The sequence below is a fragment of the Meriones unguiculatus genome, chromosome 18 (assembly GCF_030254825.1).
Source record: "Meriones unguiculatus strain TT.TT164.6M chromosome 18, Bangor_MerUng_6.1, whole genome shotgun sequence".
NCBI classification, from domain to species: Eukaryota; Metazoa; Chordata; class Mammalia; order Rodentia; family Muridae; genus Meriones; species Meriones unguiculatus.
Window position 1 is genome coordinate 38,669,746 of NC_083365.1, and position 16,375 is coordinate 38,686,120.

The 16,375-nt window shown below is 43.4% G+C and overlaps 1 protein-coding gene across 3 annotated transcripts in view; it reads right to left on the bottom strand.

Annotated features, from left to right (window-relative positions):
• The window catches only part of Slc1a2 (solute carrier family 1 member 2), a 140,533-nt gene that overhangs the window by 10,552 nt on the left and 113,606 nt on the right, over window positions 1-16,375 (bottom strand). For all 3 annotated transcript variants that reach the window (XM_021629276.2, XM_060371425.1, XM_060371424.1), the window contains exons 9-10: window positions 13,845-13,979; window positions 2,363-2,594 (exon numbers count right to left, since the gene is read on the bottom strand). In XM_021629276.2, coding sequence (XP_021484951.1) covers window positions 2,363-2,594; window positions 13,845-13,979 — 367 coding nt within the window. The remainder of the gene's footprint in view (window positions 1-2,362; window positions 2,595-13,844; window positions 13,980-16,375) is intronic.

The window sequence follows — 16,375 nt, forward strand, 5'->3', positions numbered from 1 at the left end:
GGACAGTGTCTTTACCCCCTGCTGAAACAAAGAAAGCTTAGGTCCACTCCCTAAGCCATTTTACCCGTCTTGTTCTTGTTCAGTCAAGGGTAAGCCTTGGCAAGCAGTACTGACACACTCTTCCAATAATTGTGACCCAAATACTTCAGAAAAGGATGTGCACCTATGCGCATAGCTCTGGCTGCCTCCTTCAACATCAGTGACAACACAGGTAACTGACTTTGAGTGAAAGGCTGAAGATCTGATCCCCTTTAAAGAGCGAAAGCCAATCACCTCACTAAAATTACAAGCATCTAAGAGATTTATGAAACCAATTCACCTAGATACGTTATCCACAGGGTCTTCTCAGATTGAATATTGACCATCTAAATGCTAATTATCCTGCACAGATGCGGGAGGTTGACTGGGTAGTCAATTTTATGGAGAAATTGATCAGCTAACTCTACAAAACTGTCCAATAAAACAAAGGCTATCTGAACATGGAATGGAACCAAGATGCTACTGGGGTGTATTCAACCAGTATTTACTGAGTGCCGGCCACAGCCAAGACATTTTGTTTGGGGAGATGGGAAATGATAATGATGAATGGAGACCAAATGTCACTATTTACAGGGCTGCTTTATAGTGATAGGGTCAATTTACTCCCTTTACAGTTTGCAACGTTTTGCTTAAGACACATAGTAAAATACTCTTGCTATCTCTAAGAAAAATAAGTCTGAAATCCAAAGACATCTTCATCCCTCTACACCTGCTTTTCAAAGCACATTCTCCACAGTTTAAGAAGCCATTTGAGGAGCTCCTAAATGGTCCCACCATTAACTAGGATGCTTTTTGCACATAACTGTGAAACAAAAAATACGTATGATTCCACTTTGTCACATCTTATGTTTCCTTGCATGCAAATGATCTGAGTTGAAACTTTCTCTCTTGTATTATACCACATATTCTTGTTTGCATATCTCTAGTATATAAGTCAGGACCGCATAGGCTAGGCACTCAGTAATTACTGGGTGAATATTAAAATATTGGATGCCAATGGGGTAAGGGGTAAGGACACACCACTAAATCTTACAAGGCACACAATAAATACTTGATAAGTATAAAAGTCATTCTATCAGAATGTTTACCCTTATTGATCCAAACATTTTTTGTGAAATGGAACTTAAATATTCACTTGGATGTGAAAAACACTAACATTCCAAGAAAATGGATTGTTGCCCCAAAGTCTATCCAAAATTTTAAAATGAAAATTATTTTTGTCTTGTTAACTAATTAATTAAAGAGAAGTCTTACACTCCAGTTTGTAGCAGAGTCCTGGCTTGCCTGCACATGTACTTGATACAGAGGGAACAAGGGAGACCCTCTGGTCTTCTGGACATACATACAGTATGGTAAATGGAATGACATCTGTTAGCCTTAGTTCTCTGGCAGAAACTATGGCACTACTAGGAATGGCCCAAGACTTAACAAAAGAAGATGAAATGTGATTGCTTCAGCAGGAGTCAAAAAGGTAGAAGTGATCTCTATTGACTCATAAGGGCCAAAGCTACGACACTCAATAATTTTAGCAAGCTAACCATTCTCTCATCTACCAGGGTTTCTCCAAGTTTGCGTCACTCTGGTCACGACACTATCTTTAAGAATGTCAAGTTAGTTACAGTGAAGGCCAGCTAGAACCCATCAAGCTTGAAGACTCGGCACCCAACAGCTTGGAGGAGAACCCAGAACATCCACACTGCAGGAGAACTGGAGTGTGTGATATTTGGCATTTTAAAAAGACTTTCAGGATGACTGTTTTTGAAGGACATTTGTTCTTGAAACTGCATTCCCATTTGGGATGCAAAATAAAAGCTGGAATAAAACTTACCTTCCCCACCCCAATTTTTTATATATATAATAAAATAAAAGAAATACAGCCAATCAAACTTTTATGTGATTTTTTTAAAAAAAACAATTTGTAATAAAGAGTAAGGAGGAATACTCATGCTGTATAAAGTCAATGATATTTGATCAACATTTTCCCTGACCCTTCCTTTGAGGAAGAGAATATCTGAAGGCCATCGGAGTTCTAACCACCACAAATTCCTGGCCCAAAGAATGAAGAAAACTGACCAAATTAGAGGAGTGAGGTGGAGGTGGGAATCTGTTGGAACAAGCGACCGACTGGTTCTTTTAGTGTCAGGCTTGTTGGTTTCCCACCGTGCTGGGTGCAGAGTGAGGCGGCCTGGGTCTCACAGAAGCTTGGGTTACATGATTCCTTACAAAAGCATGGTAAGAATGGATGCAGAGTTTCGCGTTTTTTAAGGAGTCCAGCATGCGCTATTCAGATGCAGGTCTCGATATCCAGGAAAGGGAAAGGTACCTTGCACTCATCTATCATGACAGAGTTGTGTGCGGCGTAGACGCACTGGTTGGAGTTGCTTTCCCTGTGGCTCTTGGAGTCATCGTAAATGGACTGCGTCTTGGTCATTTCGATGTCTTCATGCATACGGTGTTGGGAGTCAATGGTGTCCAGCTCAGACTTGGAGAGGTGATAAACGATCCCAGCTCCGAAAGAATCTCCCACAACATTGACTGAAGTTCTCATCCTGTCCCTAGAGGTGAAGAATAGGATTTGAGTGAAAAAAAATATACCTTTTCTGTGAACCTGTAGAGAATATTTCAGAGGGTTGCTGGAACCAGCAAGTATATAGACTGCATTTCTTCCTCATGACTTATGTTGCAAGTTCTGTACTGAAAAAAAAAAAAAAGTGGTTGTTAATGAGATTTAAAAAAAAAAAAAAAAAGGCTTATCTTAGCAAATCTGTACCAGGAAAGCTCAGTGAGTTTAATGTTTTTTCTTTATTATTATTATTTATTACAATATTACAATTTATTCATTTTGTATCCTGGCTGTAGCACCTTACCTCATCTCCTCCCAGTCCCATCCTTCCTCCCTCTTCCTCTCCTATGTCCTTTCCCTAGTCCACTGATAGGGGAGGTCCTCCTCCCCTACTATCTGACCCTAGCCTATCAGGTCTGATTAGGAATGGCTGCAACCTCTTTCTCAGTGGCATAGTTAGGCCACCTAGCCATGGGGAGCTGATCAAAGAGTCAGCCACCGAGTCCATGTCAGAGATAGCCCCCACTCCTCTTGCTAGGGAACCCATTTGGAGATTGAGCTGCCATCGGCTACATCTGAGCAGGAGGTCTAGGTCCTCTCCATGCATGGTCCTTGGTTGATTCATCAGTCTCTGCAGGACCCCCTGGGCCCAGATTTTTTTTTTTGTCTCTGTTGGTCTCTTTGTGGCGCTCCTGTCCTCTCTAGATCTTAAGGGTAGTTGTGCTCTCCCTTGAGAAGAACCAGCTGATCAGTGTGAAGGAGCCTTTGACCACACTTCTATACCTCCAAAGTTCTGTCAAGGAAGGTGATGGGCAGTCACAAGGGGAGTAAATAGGTAAACAAATAAGTATGTGTGAAAAATAAGAGAAAGGAGATGATGTAATGCTATTGCCAGGATAGTCTTAGTTGAAGACACTCGCCTTCCACTCAAATTCTGAGCATGATTAAGTCACAGGCAGAATGGAAATGTTCATTTTATAATTAGAACAATGACCTAAAATAAATCCTACTTGGTGTGATGCAATTTATCTGTCATTAGGAAGTAGGAATGATGAAGCTGCACTAGAAGGAATCTGGCTGGCTCCCTTGCAAGTCCAGCTGTCCTGATTTCAACCAGGTACATATGCCCATAATGCTGGGGCAGGTGTCAAGTGATCAGACCTGAATTGAACTCTTGAGTGTGTCTCTGCTTTTGAACGCGCTGGGCCCTCTTTGGCTCTTGAGAATCTGGCAGAGGGGTGGTCGAGGCTGTACCTAAATGAAGAATAGGCTTGAGGACAGCCACAGGCACTTGAAGTTGATGGTTAAGGACCCCCCCAGCATAAGTGTGCAAAAAGGAACACAGGATAGGAGCTAAGACAAGTTGTTAGACACCTAGATTGGAGCATAAAACTCCACTGTGCTACTGTACAGCAGGGTCACTAGAACAGCCAACATCTAGTGTACATTTCAAAGACAGAAGAAGGACGTGGGAAGCTTTTATCATAAAGAAAATTTTGGAAGACATATATATATATATGCATCAAGATATTATGTGACACCACTAATACATACATATATATATATACAATTGTATGTTTTAGAGGATAAAAACATACAATTATATGTATAGTTTTTATGTACATCAGCTAAAAGTGGCTGAGATGTAGCTCAGAGATAAAGAAATTATCTAGTATGTTCAAGGACTTGGGTGTTATCCATGGCACCATAAGAAAAGAATCAAAGAACAGACTCCAGAGGCATCCTGGTTTGGACTCAAATGCAAGCTTTGTTCCCTACTGCTGAAACTCTGAGCCTATTAATATTTGTGGGCCTTCTCAAAATTGAAACAACAAAATGGCCAGGACACAGGGTTGTTATGAAGATAAAATGATATAAACAAAATGCTTATCACAGTTTCAGACATTTGCTAAAAACCACTTTTAAAAAGGTATTTAGCCTGATTATAAAGTGTATATATAATATATTTCTATAGGTTTTATCTAGTTGATTTAAATATTTTTGACAGTTTCTAGGCAGCACATCCAAACATGCCTGGTTAAACTACTGTCTCCCCCTGAAAACGTTAACCCTATTTTTCCTCCAACTCTTATAATATGCAAGGTGTGGCAGACAATGCCAATTACCACTTTGAGTTCATAGAAAATAGAAGTACCTCTAGGTTTTAGTAACAAAGACACTGCTATTGATCCACTGAGAGCCGTTTATAAGGACAGAACCTGGCTCTTGCAAGTTGTTTAAAAGTTGTGAGGAGAAGGAGGGACAGGACGTATGTATATATAAACTTTTTCCAAGAAGAAAAAGAAAAGGAGTAGTCGATGAGAGAGGCAGAGAATATGAAGAAGGACTTCTGGGTTGTTTTTCCTTTAAAAGTGAAATACTTGAAATTGATTAAATGTCAAAAGAAGCCCATTGAGAAGACAAGACTAAAAAAATAGAGACAAGATGATGATCTCTGGCAACGAATCCTGGACAGATCTGAGAGAATGGGATCCAAAGTGGAGATAACGGTCCTATCTTTTGGCAAAGGGACTAAATTCTATCACCAAAGAAGATAAAAGACACAGGAAAAGTTTATAAAGAGGGGGTCCTCAGGAAGATGCCAGGAATTAAAGGTTTTATGTCAAACAGCAAGATGCCAATTTAGATTAAGCCCCATCCTGCCTACTTCCTCTGCCACTATGCATCCCAGGGAAATTCCCAGGATGCCCAGTCAAGAGATTAGTCATGGCTATTCTGTTTGTATCTTTTCCCCACCCAGAAAATAGTGCAAAGCCAAGCAACTTCTATACCACCAGGGAAATGTCTTACTGACTCTAGGGAAGTACAACTCTGGCCCGAAGAAGGATATGAGAATTTCTGGTTCATGTGCATAAAGTTTTCCACAAGCAAATAACTTTCATTTTCTAATACAGTTACTCCTGACCTCCCAGGAAAGTCTGTCTTTCACGTTGATCTCAGTAGTAGGGAGAAAGATGGGGTGGGACAGGGGAAAAAGAAGAAAGGAGAAAGAAGAGGAGAAGAAGAAGGAGGAGGAGGAGGAGCAAAAAAAAAATGACAAAAATAAATAAATAAAAGGAATAGAACTGTTGATGTTATCTCTGGGATTCTGTCTGCTAGGGTAGCAAGAAAGTAAAAGAGCCGAGAGCAGAATCTTGCCTTTAATGAATTCACTATAAATGGCACAGCTCATCTTTCTGGGCTGGCAGGAGCCAAAAACAAGAGGGAGCTGAACAGTCCTGCACACCAATCACTGGGTCTGTCTTATTTAAAGAAAAATATCTGCCAAGGTACTCTGGCTCTTTGTTTCTCTTGGTCTGAGTCCTCTGGCAGGGAGGTGTGAGACATTCTCAAAGTCCAAGTTCTCACAGGAAGTGCTGGGGCATGAAATGATCGTTGCTGCAGATGTGAAAGATCCAAAGGCTGGAAGATATCACAGAGCTCAGCCTCGTAGAAATCACGCATAATGCAAGTTCTCAGCCGGCAGGGTGCTGACTGACCCGGAGGAGCCTAGCTCGCCTAGTGGTGCTGACCTGGGGCAGGCTGGCACTGGCAGGATGGGGAGAATCACGTAATTGTTGTTGGTTAATATGTGATTGGATTGCAGCCTGGGCTGCCAACCTGGCTCTAAAAGGCAGGTCAGTCAGCTTTTCCTGTGCGGCTTTCTCATTTGTCAGAATCAGAACAGTGACCCACCCACGGGGAAGACGGTAACTGCTGACAGGCCACCTGAGAGGCTCTTCACAAAACCCTTTGCATATGAAAGGCTGATATGGCACAAAATAAGTGGCATTCCATTAGCTCCTTGTGGCATCGCTATTATTAGCCAAGTGATGGGTACACTTCTCCTTTAATTCCCTCACCAGATGGACACTACTTGTTTTGCACCTAGCACACTGTTGGGATTTCTTGAGCACACCACATCTGGTTGTTGTTTTGAAACTTCTTTACTAAAGTGTGAACTCTTTGGATACTGAGATGATGTTTTATAGTTTCTATGGAAGAATTGGCTCCAGGACCTCCTACGGATACCCAAATCCACAGATGCTCAAGTCCCTTACACCAAATGTTCTAACATTTGCTTATAACCTGCAGGCCCCTCCCCGTGTACCCTAAATCACCTCTAGATCACTTACAGTACCCACCACAGTAGAAATACTGCATAAACACCTGAATTACATTGTTTTGGGAAGACTTCTAAGACAAAAACATCTGTACATGATCAGTTCAGATGCATTCTTAAAAATGGTTTCTATCTATGCTTGGTTAGGTCTGAGAACACAGAAACCAGAGAGCATTCAGTGTAGCCCCAAGAGGAGAGGGAGACTTGGGAAGTAGATAGGAGCAGGAACAAGAATAGAATGAATTGTTCCTTTGGATTAGAAGCAGAGGAACTGAAGATAAGAGAGGGTTGTTTACTCATTAAAATGTCTGGCAGGATTAGCACTGTGAAAAGTGAGGATGCAGGCAGGCATCATCCAAAAGGAGGAGGGAGTCATAGAAATCCAGCCTGAAGGGGATGAACAAAGAGCTGGGAAGAGACTCAATGAGAAGAACAAGAGGACTCAGCAAGACAAAGAGACTGAACGTGGCCAAGTCAAGGCAGGAGAGATCACGAGACATGTAGGACAGTAAAGAGATTATTTATAGGGAAAGAGATTCACAGTATTTAAGTTTTCATTGCTGGGGCAGGTTGAGCAGTTCCAAGCCTGTACTGCTCTTTGCAAAGGACCTGAGCTTGATTCTCAGCATCCACATGAGGTACATCACAACTGAGACTGTACTCTGGACCAGGAAACTGTACTCACGTGCACATACCTACACATGCACATAAATAAAACCGAAACAAAAACTCTTTAAAAATTTCCTTCCTATGCTGATATAATTGTAATTTCAGGGTTCAGACAACAGTGAGACTCAGTTGTAGGTGACAGAGACTTTGCATTTTCTGATTCTCCTTAGCTTTTGTAACATATTAAAAATGGCGTTGCTGTTCAGCCTGTGGCAACCACCTAGTCCCTGGATGTGCTATTGCTTTGCCTTGAGTCAGAGGCCCATGAGTTGGTAGGGGAAGACTTGGTGGAATGTGGATCACATTCCACAGTGAAGCTGACATACACTGGAGATAGCATAAAAAGAAATGAGAATTTTGCGTGTGTGGAAAATGAAAAGCCAGAGAATGAGATTAATATAAGCTTCTGGGGTCTTCAGAGAGATAGTGGATGTAGAGGTTGGCTTTCTTTTCTATTGGGAATGGACTGGAAGTTAGGTAAGTTTTGTATGTAGTGTGTATGTGTGTGTGTTTAAAACATTTGCATATTTCTTTTCTTTTTTGAGACAGGGTTTTTCTGTGTAGCCTTGGCTGTCCTGTGGGCTTTAGAGACTAGCCTGAGCTCAAACTCACAGAGATCCACCTGCCTCTGCCTCCATGAGAGCTGGGATTACAGGTGTGCACCATTGCATCCCGCTACATATGTCTTAAGCAAGGATCAGAGAACCAATTTTCTCAGGCTTACAATACCCAAGAAACATCCAAGTTGTCTGTACTCTGAATTACAGTTTGGTCATTTAATAGCTACCGAATAGGATAAATTATCTCTCTCGGTTACCTCAACTACATGGGGAACACATTAGATTCCTTATAATTTGCTGTAACTTTTCAATGAATCAGTGCTAAGTGATCAGAACAATGCCTGATGCTTACTCATTGACAATGTAATTTCATCAAGTGGATGCGTGAACTGTCAATAGTCATCCAATATGTAGTGCTTAGATGCCTGTAGTCAGGAAGACCCTGGCTGATCTGAAACTCCTTCCCTAGTTCAGCTTATTTTCCCACAGGTGTGATCCCTGGACCCCATCATCAGTACCACCTGTGAACTCGGTAGAAATGTCGGTTCTTGAACCACATCCTAGACCTCCTGAATCTACATCAGATTGATCGTAGGCTCTTGAGGATCAAAGCTTTGCTCCCTCTAAAAAGGGGCACTAACCCAAAGTGTCCTGCAGGTGGGGAGTATTTTAGGTATACTTTCCAGATGTCATCTCAATCATACCTTAGCTTACTTAGCAAACATGAGTCCAGAAAAAGATCTCCCTAACAGAACAGCATATGAGAAGTGGCCCACACATCCATGCTTTGGTATGTGGCTTTTCCTTTCTAGCTCTTGCCAGACCCAGGAACTGATTATCTGCCTCTGGTATTGGTATTGCCTCAGTTTTTTCTTTATCTTTCCTACTTATTATCTTTCCATAATTTCTTACAAATTATATTTATGTTTCGATACAAAGGGTTTCTTGGACCCAGGAGATGATTCAAGTATTAACCAGGCCTGCCTCCCCCATACTTCAGGACTTGGGCATGTTGAAATGCTCTAGAACCTTGGCTTTCACCATGACCTTTACAAAGCAGCTAAGCCTGCCCACAAACAGGCATCTAGGGCTTCGAAAGGCTGTAATGAGAATGGATGAGCTCCAGCAGTTGGCAAACACTGTTGACACATTAAATGTCACTGCTGCCTCTGTTTGGTTTTAAATTGAAAAATTGCTAGCATTATAAAAAGCTCATAGACTTTGGCCTAAAGAAGAAAAACTTACCCCTTTTCTTTTTCTCTGCTCTTCCTCCATCAGTTACTTTCCTAAACAACAGCCAACCTCCTCTGGCGCCCCAGCCCCCATTCCCACTCACACACCAGTGAACATCTGAAGCCCATGAAGGTTAGCAAGCTGAGGTTTCCAGAACTCTCACTGGTAAGGGAGAGTGTGACATCAGTACTGACTCAAAACAGATCTAACCCAACTCTGATGTCCACCTTCCCAAGATCCTCAAAGCATCCTCCTCCCTTTCTTCTTGATCACATGGCCTCAGCTTTTCTGAGACCACAACCTTAGAACTAGGAAAAAGCTTTTCATTGGTGCTTTTATTTCCTGATTCAGTTCAGGACAGGTTTTTGGTTTTTTTTTTTTTTGGTTGGTTGGTTTGTTGGTTGGTTTGGTTTGTTGGTCTGTTGTTGTTTTGGTTTTTGTTTTCTTGAATGATTTTTGTCAAGGAAATTAATCCAGAAGGATCGCCCTTTTTTCTTTTTGTGGTGTTCAGCCAACTCCTTGCTGCTGGCACACTGCACACATACAGTTAGGAACTGTACCCTCCTACACAAGTGCAAGCATGTGGGCACCTGCATGGGGTGATCTGAGGGGAAGCAGCCCTCCTATTCCATTTGGTAACATTTAGGTCAGATGTAGGCAGGGTCTTGAATATTTCATAAAGTGACTCTCATCCAACAGGTTTGGGAGCAGGAGACTGCCAAGAACTCCAGGGCTCATCGTGGCAGACCTGCTGGGGCTGGAGAGCTTGAATTTAAGAGTGGCTAATTTAAGAGTGGCCTTGATCCTACCTCACTGACCTCCGTTTAGGTTACTGGTTAGGCTTTAATCCTGGAAGGGGAAAGAAAGGAAGGAAGGAAGGAAGAAAGGAAGGAAGGAAGGAAGGAAGGAAGGAAGGAAGGAAAGAAAGAAAGAAAGAAAGAAAGAAAGAAAGAAAGAAAGAAAGAAAGAAAGAAAGAAAGAAAGAAAGAAAGCCAAACAAAAGAGTCTGGTTGTTAATACAAAGAATCAAGAACTTCTTCATCCATTTGTAGTACTATAACAAAACGCTTGCGACTGGGAAATTTATGAAGAACAGAAATTGATTTTCTTAGAGTTACAGAGTCTGATAAGTACTAGGTTCAAGGCACCAGAATCTGGTGTGGCCAGGCTCCTGCACCATCATATGCTAGAAGGTGGCAGAACAAAGCAAGAGGGGGAAAGGGGCTGGACTCGACACTGTATGAAGGCACCAGGGCCATTCTTCCTTCAGAAAGCAGTTCTGAAGGTCTTTCCTCTTAAAGTGAGGTAAAATGTCAATGTGGGTTTTTATGGGAACAATGATACCCTCCCCCAGTAGGCCCATCTTCTCCAGCTTTGCCAACTCTGGACCTCTCTACTCCCTGCTCTTCAATAACAGACTTTGTTGTGACAACATGGAGCGGTCTGAAGAACCTTGCCATGGTCATACTACCTCTACCGTGCTTCAGCAAGACACTGACTCATTTTTTTTTGATGGGGATGGTTGTTTTGAGATAGGGTTTCTTTGTGTAGCCTTGGCTCACCTGGTACTTGTTCTGTAGATCAGGCTGTCCTCGAACTCACAGAGCTCCACCTCCTTCTGCCTCCCAAGCGCTGGGATGAAAGGCGCACACCACTACTGCCTGGCAAGACACTTATTCTTGTGATTAACAGTTCTGTCGTCTAATGCGTATGCCATAGAGCTCATCAAGGGTAAATGAAAAGCAGGTGCAGGGGTGCCATAGCACCTGCCAAACATCGGCGCCTTTCCCTTGTTCCTGATCATGTGACTGCATACTTGCCACTCAGAAATGCTGCCGTTATAACGAGGGGAGGGCTCCAGCAGTACAAATGTCTACCAGATTAAATTCTTTGTGTGCGCATCTGTGAGCAGCATGTACATGCATGAGGGCAGGTGTGTATGTTCCCATGTGTGCATGTGTGAATATGGGTGGGTGACATGCCAGAAGTCAACCCCAGATCTCAGCCATCTTTTCATCAGATACTATCTCCCTGGTCTGTCAGATGGGTTTTTCACCTCTCTCTAGCCCGGGACTCACTGATTTGACTGAGATGGCCAGCCACAACCTGCCTGCCTCTGCCTTCCCAGTTCTGGGGTGACAGTTGTGCATCACTATGCTTGGCTTTTAAATTATTGATTTGTTTGTGTGTATTTGTGTGTGTGCTCGTGTGTGCATGTGTGTTTGTGAGTGAATGTGTGTGTGTGTGTGGGTGGGTGACACAGCATGTATGTTGAAGTCAGAGAAAAACCCTGTGGTGCTGGTTCTCTCCTTCCACTTTACAAGGGTTCTAGGAATGGAACTTGGGTTGCTAGGCTTGTAAGGCAATTGTTAAGTGAGCCATCTGCTCCCCCGCCCCCAGCCCTGAAAAGATGAATTCTAATGGTGGATTTCAGGTTTTGGAAAAAAGCCCAGTAAGAGATGAGGCAATGGATATACAGGAGATAAGAAAATTTATAGCAGGACCTGAGGAGGCTCAAGAGGGAAAGAGCTGGAGAGAATGGGATCAGTAAGTAACAGGGGAGAGCGGTGGACCTTGAACAACTTCCTTTGTCACTCTTTTTGTATAGTTAATTTAGGGTTAGCAGACACCCAATATATCCTTTGTCCCCAAACACTGACAATGTCTTTCTTTCCCTTTGGCCCTTCTCCTCACCCATAACTCACTTCGCACCTTTGTCTCTGGTTTTTCACTCCCTCCTAATTCTTCCCACCCTGAACCACTAACTCATAGCTGCCCTGTCTGAGTAGATACCATGGCATCTTGGTGCCAAGACAGTGCATAAAAAAAAAATTATTAGAGACGGGCCTGCCACCAGGATGTGAGAGGCAGGCAGAAACAGACATAAGGTCCCAGTCAAACAAGCCATCTCCATAAAAACGTGTCTCTGATGATGAAGGAGGCAGACAGGAAGTGCTGTGGCTTCCCAGCAGCCCTGTGGGATTTTCCTTGGAGCCTCTTTTTGTTCCAAAGCAAATCCCCACTGTCTGTACCAACACCAGGTACAAAAGGCAAGGAATCTAGGCTTCCTTCAAGCCTTCACCCCTTCATCCCCTCAGGGTTAGCATATTTGGAAGAGCTGGAGTATGAAGGAGATAAAACTTTAAGTCCATAAAAATTTGGCTTCTTCATCCTAAAATTTATGCTCATCAGAACTTTGGTTCACAAGACAGTTTGAAAAGGAAGTGAAGGCACTTTGGCCGTCCATTTCTGCCAGTACTTGTCACAGTGTACCTCTGATGTTAAGAGCCATGACACTGTCCAGCACTTTACCACTTAACTCCAAGGGCAGATATGATACATCAGCATGATTCTCAAAGAACAGCAGTGTCCTCACAAAGACCCTTAGAGAGGCTCTGTCCCAGTGTCCCTGTTTGGGGATGAGCTAGCCAGGCTTGTCCACACTTATGAATGGACTATGAATCTTCTACACTAGCAAAATGTTCTTTACTGGGAAATGCAGCCAGGCTAAATGCACATGGTCAGACCTAAGCTTCCCTACGTGGCCTCCAACGTAAGCTTCCCTACGTGTCCATCTTACCACACCTTCCTTCACTTAAAGACTCCATATCGTTTGCAGCCACAGTGCCTTTGCACAGGTGGCTTTCATAAGGATGTGCTATTTCTCCTCCACCTAAGTATCTTGAGGCTTCTTAATCAGTTTTGACTTAGCATAGCTCTTCCTGCCTTCTGAAACTTAAATCTGACCACGAACAAGAATGTGATGGGCTACAGAACGAGGCAGACCTGGGGTCAAATCTCTGTCCATTCCTGAGTCCAAGCCTTGCATCCTGTCCTACAATACGGCAATGATACAACAGCAAACTTTCAGGACTGGTCTAGCCTGTTACAGGAGCTGACACATGGTGCAACCTATTCTACTGTTTTCTGATAGTCTCCACTTTGTCCTTTCACCTTAGACTGACATAGATAGCTCTTTCCATCCCTGTGCATGCAACTGTATGTTACCTTAAAAGATGCTTTATTTAATTGAAATTAATGTACATTAAACTGCACCCATTTATTTAAACACATAGTGCGACAAGTAGTGACAAATATAAAACACCTGTGAATATGAGCCACTTCTATTATTCTTCAGAGTTTTCCTAGTACCCTGATACCAGGGAACTACGCATCACTTCTTACTGCTACGGCTTATAGTGTCTTCTCCTAGAGCTTCATGTAAACGCACTTATATGCATGCACATTCTTCTGTATCTGGCTCCATTTATTCAGTAAAATGCTTTGAGGGTCTTTGCCTGTATCATTACAGCTACATTTTCTTTTTTGAGACAGGGTCTCACGTAGCCCAGGCTAGCCTCAAACTCACTAAGCAGTTAAGGATGATTCTGAATTCCTGATCATCCAGCTGTCCTTCCCCAGTGCTGCGATTACAGGCACAAACCATGCTGCCTGGTTTGTGCAGTGCTGGGAAACAAAGCTACACAAATACTCTACCCACGGAGCTGTATCCCAAGCCCCTCGGAGGTCATATGGAGTTACCAAGGGGCGGGGGGTTGGGTAATGTCTCATTGCAGTTTTGCCACCTGTCCACTCCATGAAGGCATCACTCACAATCCAACCCCCCCCCCCGCCAACCCAACCCACAGGCACTTACAGAAGCCAGTCTACCGCCACCAGCAGACTGATGTCCTCTGTCGGCAGGCCCACGGCGGTGAGAATGAGGAGCATGGTGACCAACCCTGCACTGGGAATACTGGCTGCGCCGATGCTCGCGAGGGTGGCTGTGAGGCTGCAAGGACAGAGAAATCCAGGTCACAGGAAGACAGAGAGTCTTGGCAACCTTAGAGATATGTATATATAATCTTCCAGTTTTCCAACAGTCAGCAGAAGTCCTTCCTTCTTTCTCCAGGGAAGAAAGAAATGTAAACTACTAATACCCAGGAACTGAGCTCAACAATGATGGACACTTACAAATTCGTGGATTAGAGTAGCATCCCCATCGTGATACTAAATTAGTCTAACGTACGCAGGGCTAAGGCAGTTGACGTTCTAAAAGTCAGTCATGGGAATATTAACGATGAAGGAGTTAGTCACCCTCTCCCCTCCTGTGCAGGGAACACAACCGCATTCACTTCCGTTTATGCCTCCGTGTGTCCGTGGGTGCCACAGTTCGCTGGACTACGAGGCAAGAGTCTTAGGAGGCCGTTGCCAATGTTAACGTGAGAACTCAGAACAGGAAATAGCCAGAACCAGTGAAGTGGACATCAGGGGAAGCAGTTAACATATTCCAAGAGACAGTCAGTTTCACTTGCCTGGACATTTCTCCCTAGGCTGGAAAACACATTATTCATAAAGAGGGTGCCACGTAATGATAACGGAATAAAAGAAAATTTCTCATGCGGTTCTTCATCAACTTTTCAAGGAACACCAGGAGCACACCTGCTGCAAATTTGAACTCTTTCCCCAGAGTTTAAAGTTTAAGCATCCTGTCTATATACCAGAGGGCTCCTGAGGCATACGTGGCAGTGACTTTTCCATCTTTGTACATGTTGCTTCATAGAAGCAATCACTTCTTTTAATTTTTTAACTGCTTGTGTGTATGTATGGATGCAAGCATACATGTTAGTCTATACATGTAGAGGTCAGAGGACAACCTTGTATGTCATGTTCAGGTACGCCGTCCACCTCCTTTGAGACAGGTTTCTCATTGGCTTAGAACTTAACATCTAGCTACTGCTTCCCAGGTTATCTGCCTGTCTTCCAGTTCCAATATTAGCATTAAACACACCTGCCCCCAGCCTGGTATTTTATGTAGGTTTTGGACTCTAACTCAGGTCCTCGAGTTTGTCAGGCAAACCATCTCCTCGGACCTGGTGCTGTCACTTCTAAATAGAACATTGCTTCTGGAATTAGGGTTCCCCAGTGTGATTTTGCATGTGCTGTAAAAAAAAAAAAAATCAGCCTTGCTTGCTTTGTAGTTAAGACATTACAGTGTTTCTAGAATGGGCACTCGGGCACCAAACTATAGGCTCTCAGAAGGTTTTAACCAAGTCGGTCCGTCAGTGTGGCCCAGCCTAGTATCCCAATGCCTGTAACTGAGAGCGTGAAGATCCCTGTAACTTCAGTGGACTGGCATGCTTGTTTCATTTTGTCACCCTGTTCAGGTATATTACATGCCTGGGTGTGAGCTACAGAGCATGCCTGTGTCCTTTCCCTGTCACACCATCATGGAGCTCGTGTTGTATTTTAGAGAACTCCATGATTAAGCCCATCTAAGGTGGCAGATAGAGCATGTAGTAACTTTTTGAGCTTAAACAACCTAGGTTAAAATCCTAGCTCTACCATTTGTCAGCCATGTGCAGGACTTTGGGCAACTGTTTCTCTTTGTACCTTGACTTCCTCGTCTGTGTAAAGGATAAATGAGGGAATCTCTTTCATGTGGTGGTCAGCAGCTTTTAGGAGCCAGTAAGCACAAAGGCACTTAAGAGAGATTGGGCACATTGCCACCCCAAAGCCAAGTAAACTGCCATTCTTCTCAGGAACTCAGGGACAAAGTGAGAGAGTTGTGGGAGTGAAACTTCCCTAAAGCCCCAGACAGCTGGGACTCCTCATCCTTTCCCCAGTAGGGACAGGACAGAAGGGAAGGAGGGATTCCCAGGTCCCAGTCACCCTTCGCCTTGCTGTTTGATTTTCAGCATGGGTTGCTTTGGTCATGAGTCACTTATAAGTACTGTGGCCATTTTAATTGGACTGGCTTTTGGTTCTGTGAGACAAAATCATATATATATATATATGAAATTCTTGTTGGGAGTCAATTTTAACAACAACTTTGCCCTCCTACGGACAGTGTTATCTTGATAATTCTCGGTCTGCCCCTGGTCCTCTGACCTGTTATGCTTTGCCTAGTATTCCACTCCCCTAGATGGCTTCTCTAGAGGCAAGTTCCTGGAGGCTGTGCCAAGTTCCATGTATACAACATCAAAGCAGGGCCTCACAGTAACCATGCAAGGTATGTGAACATGTCCATTCACGATGAGACAATCAGAAATTGGATGGGTGGGGTGACTTAGGGTCACACAGATTCAGCATGGTCTTCTGGGATCTGAACTCTCCTCTGCTTGATTCTGCTACATGCTGGCTCCTGGAAGTTATATGACTTAATAATTATACAGAAAGTTCTTGGTC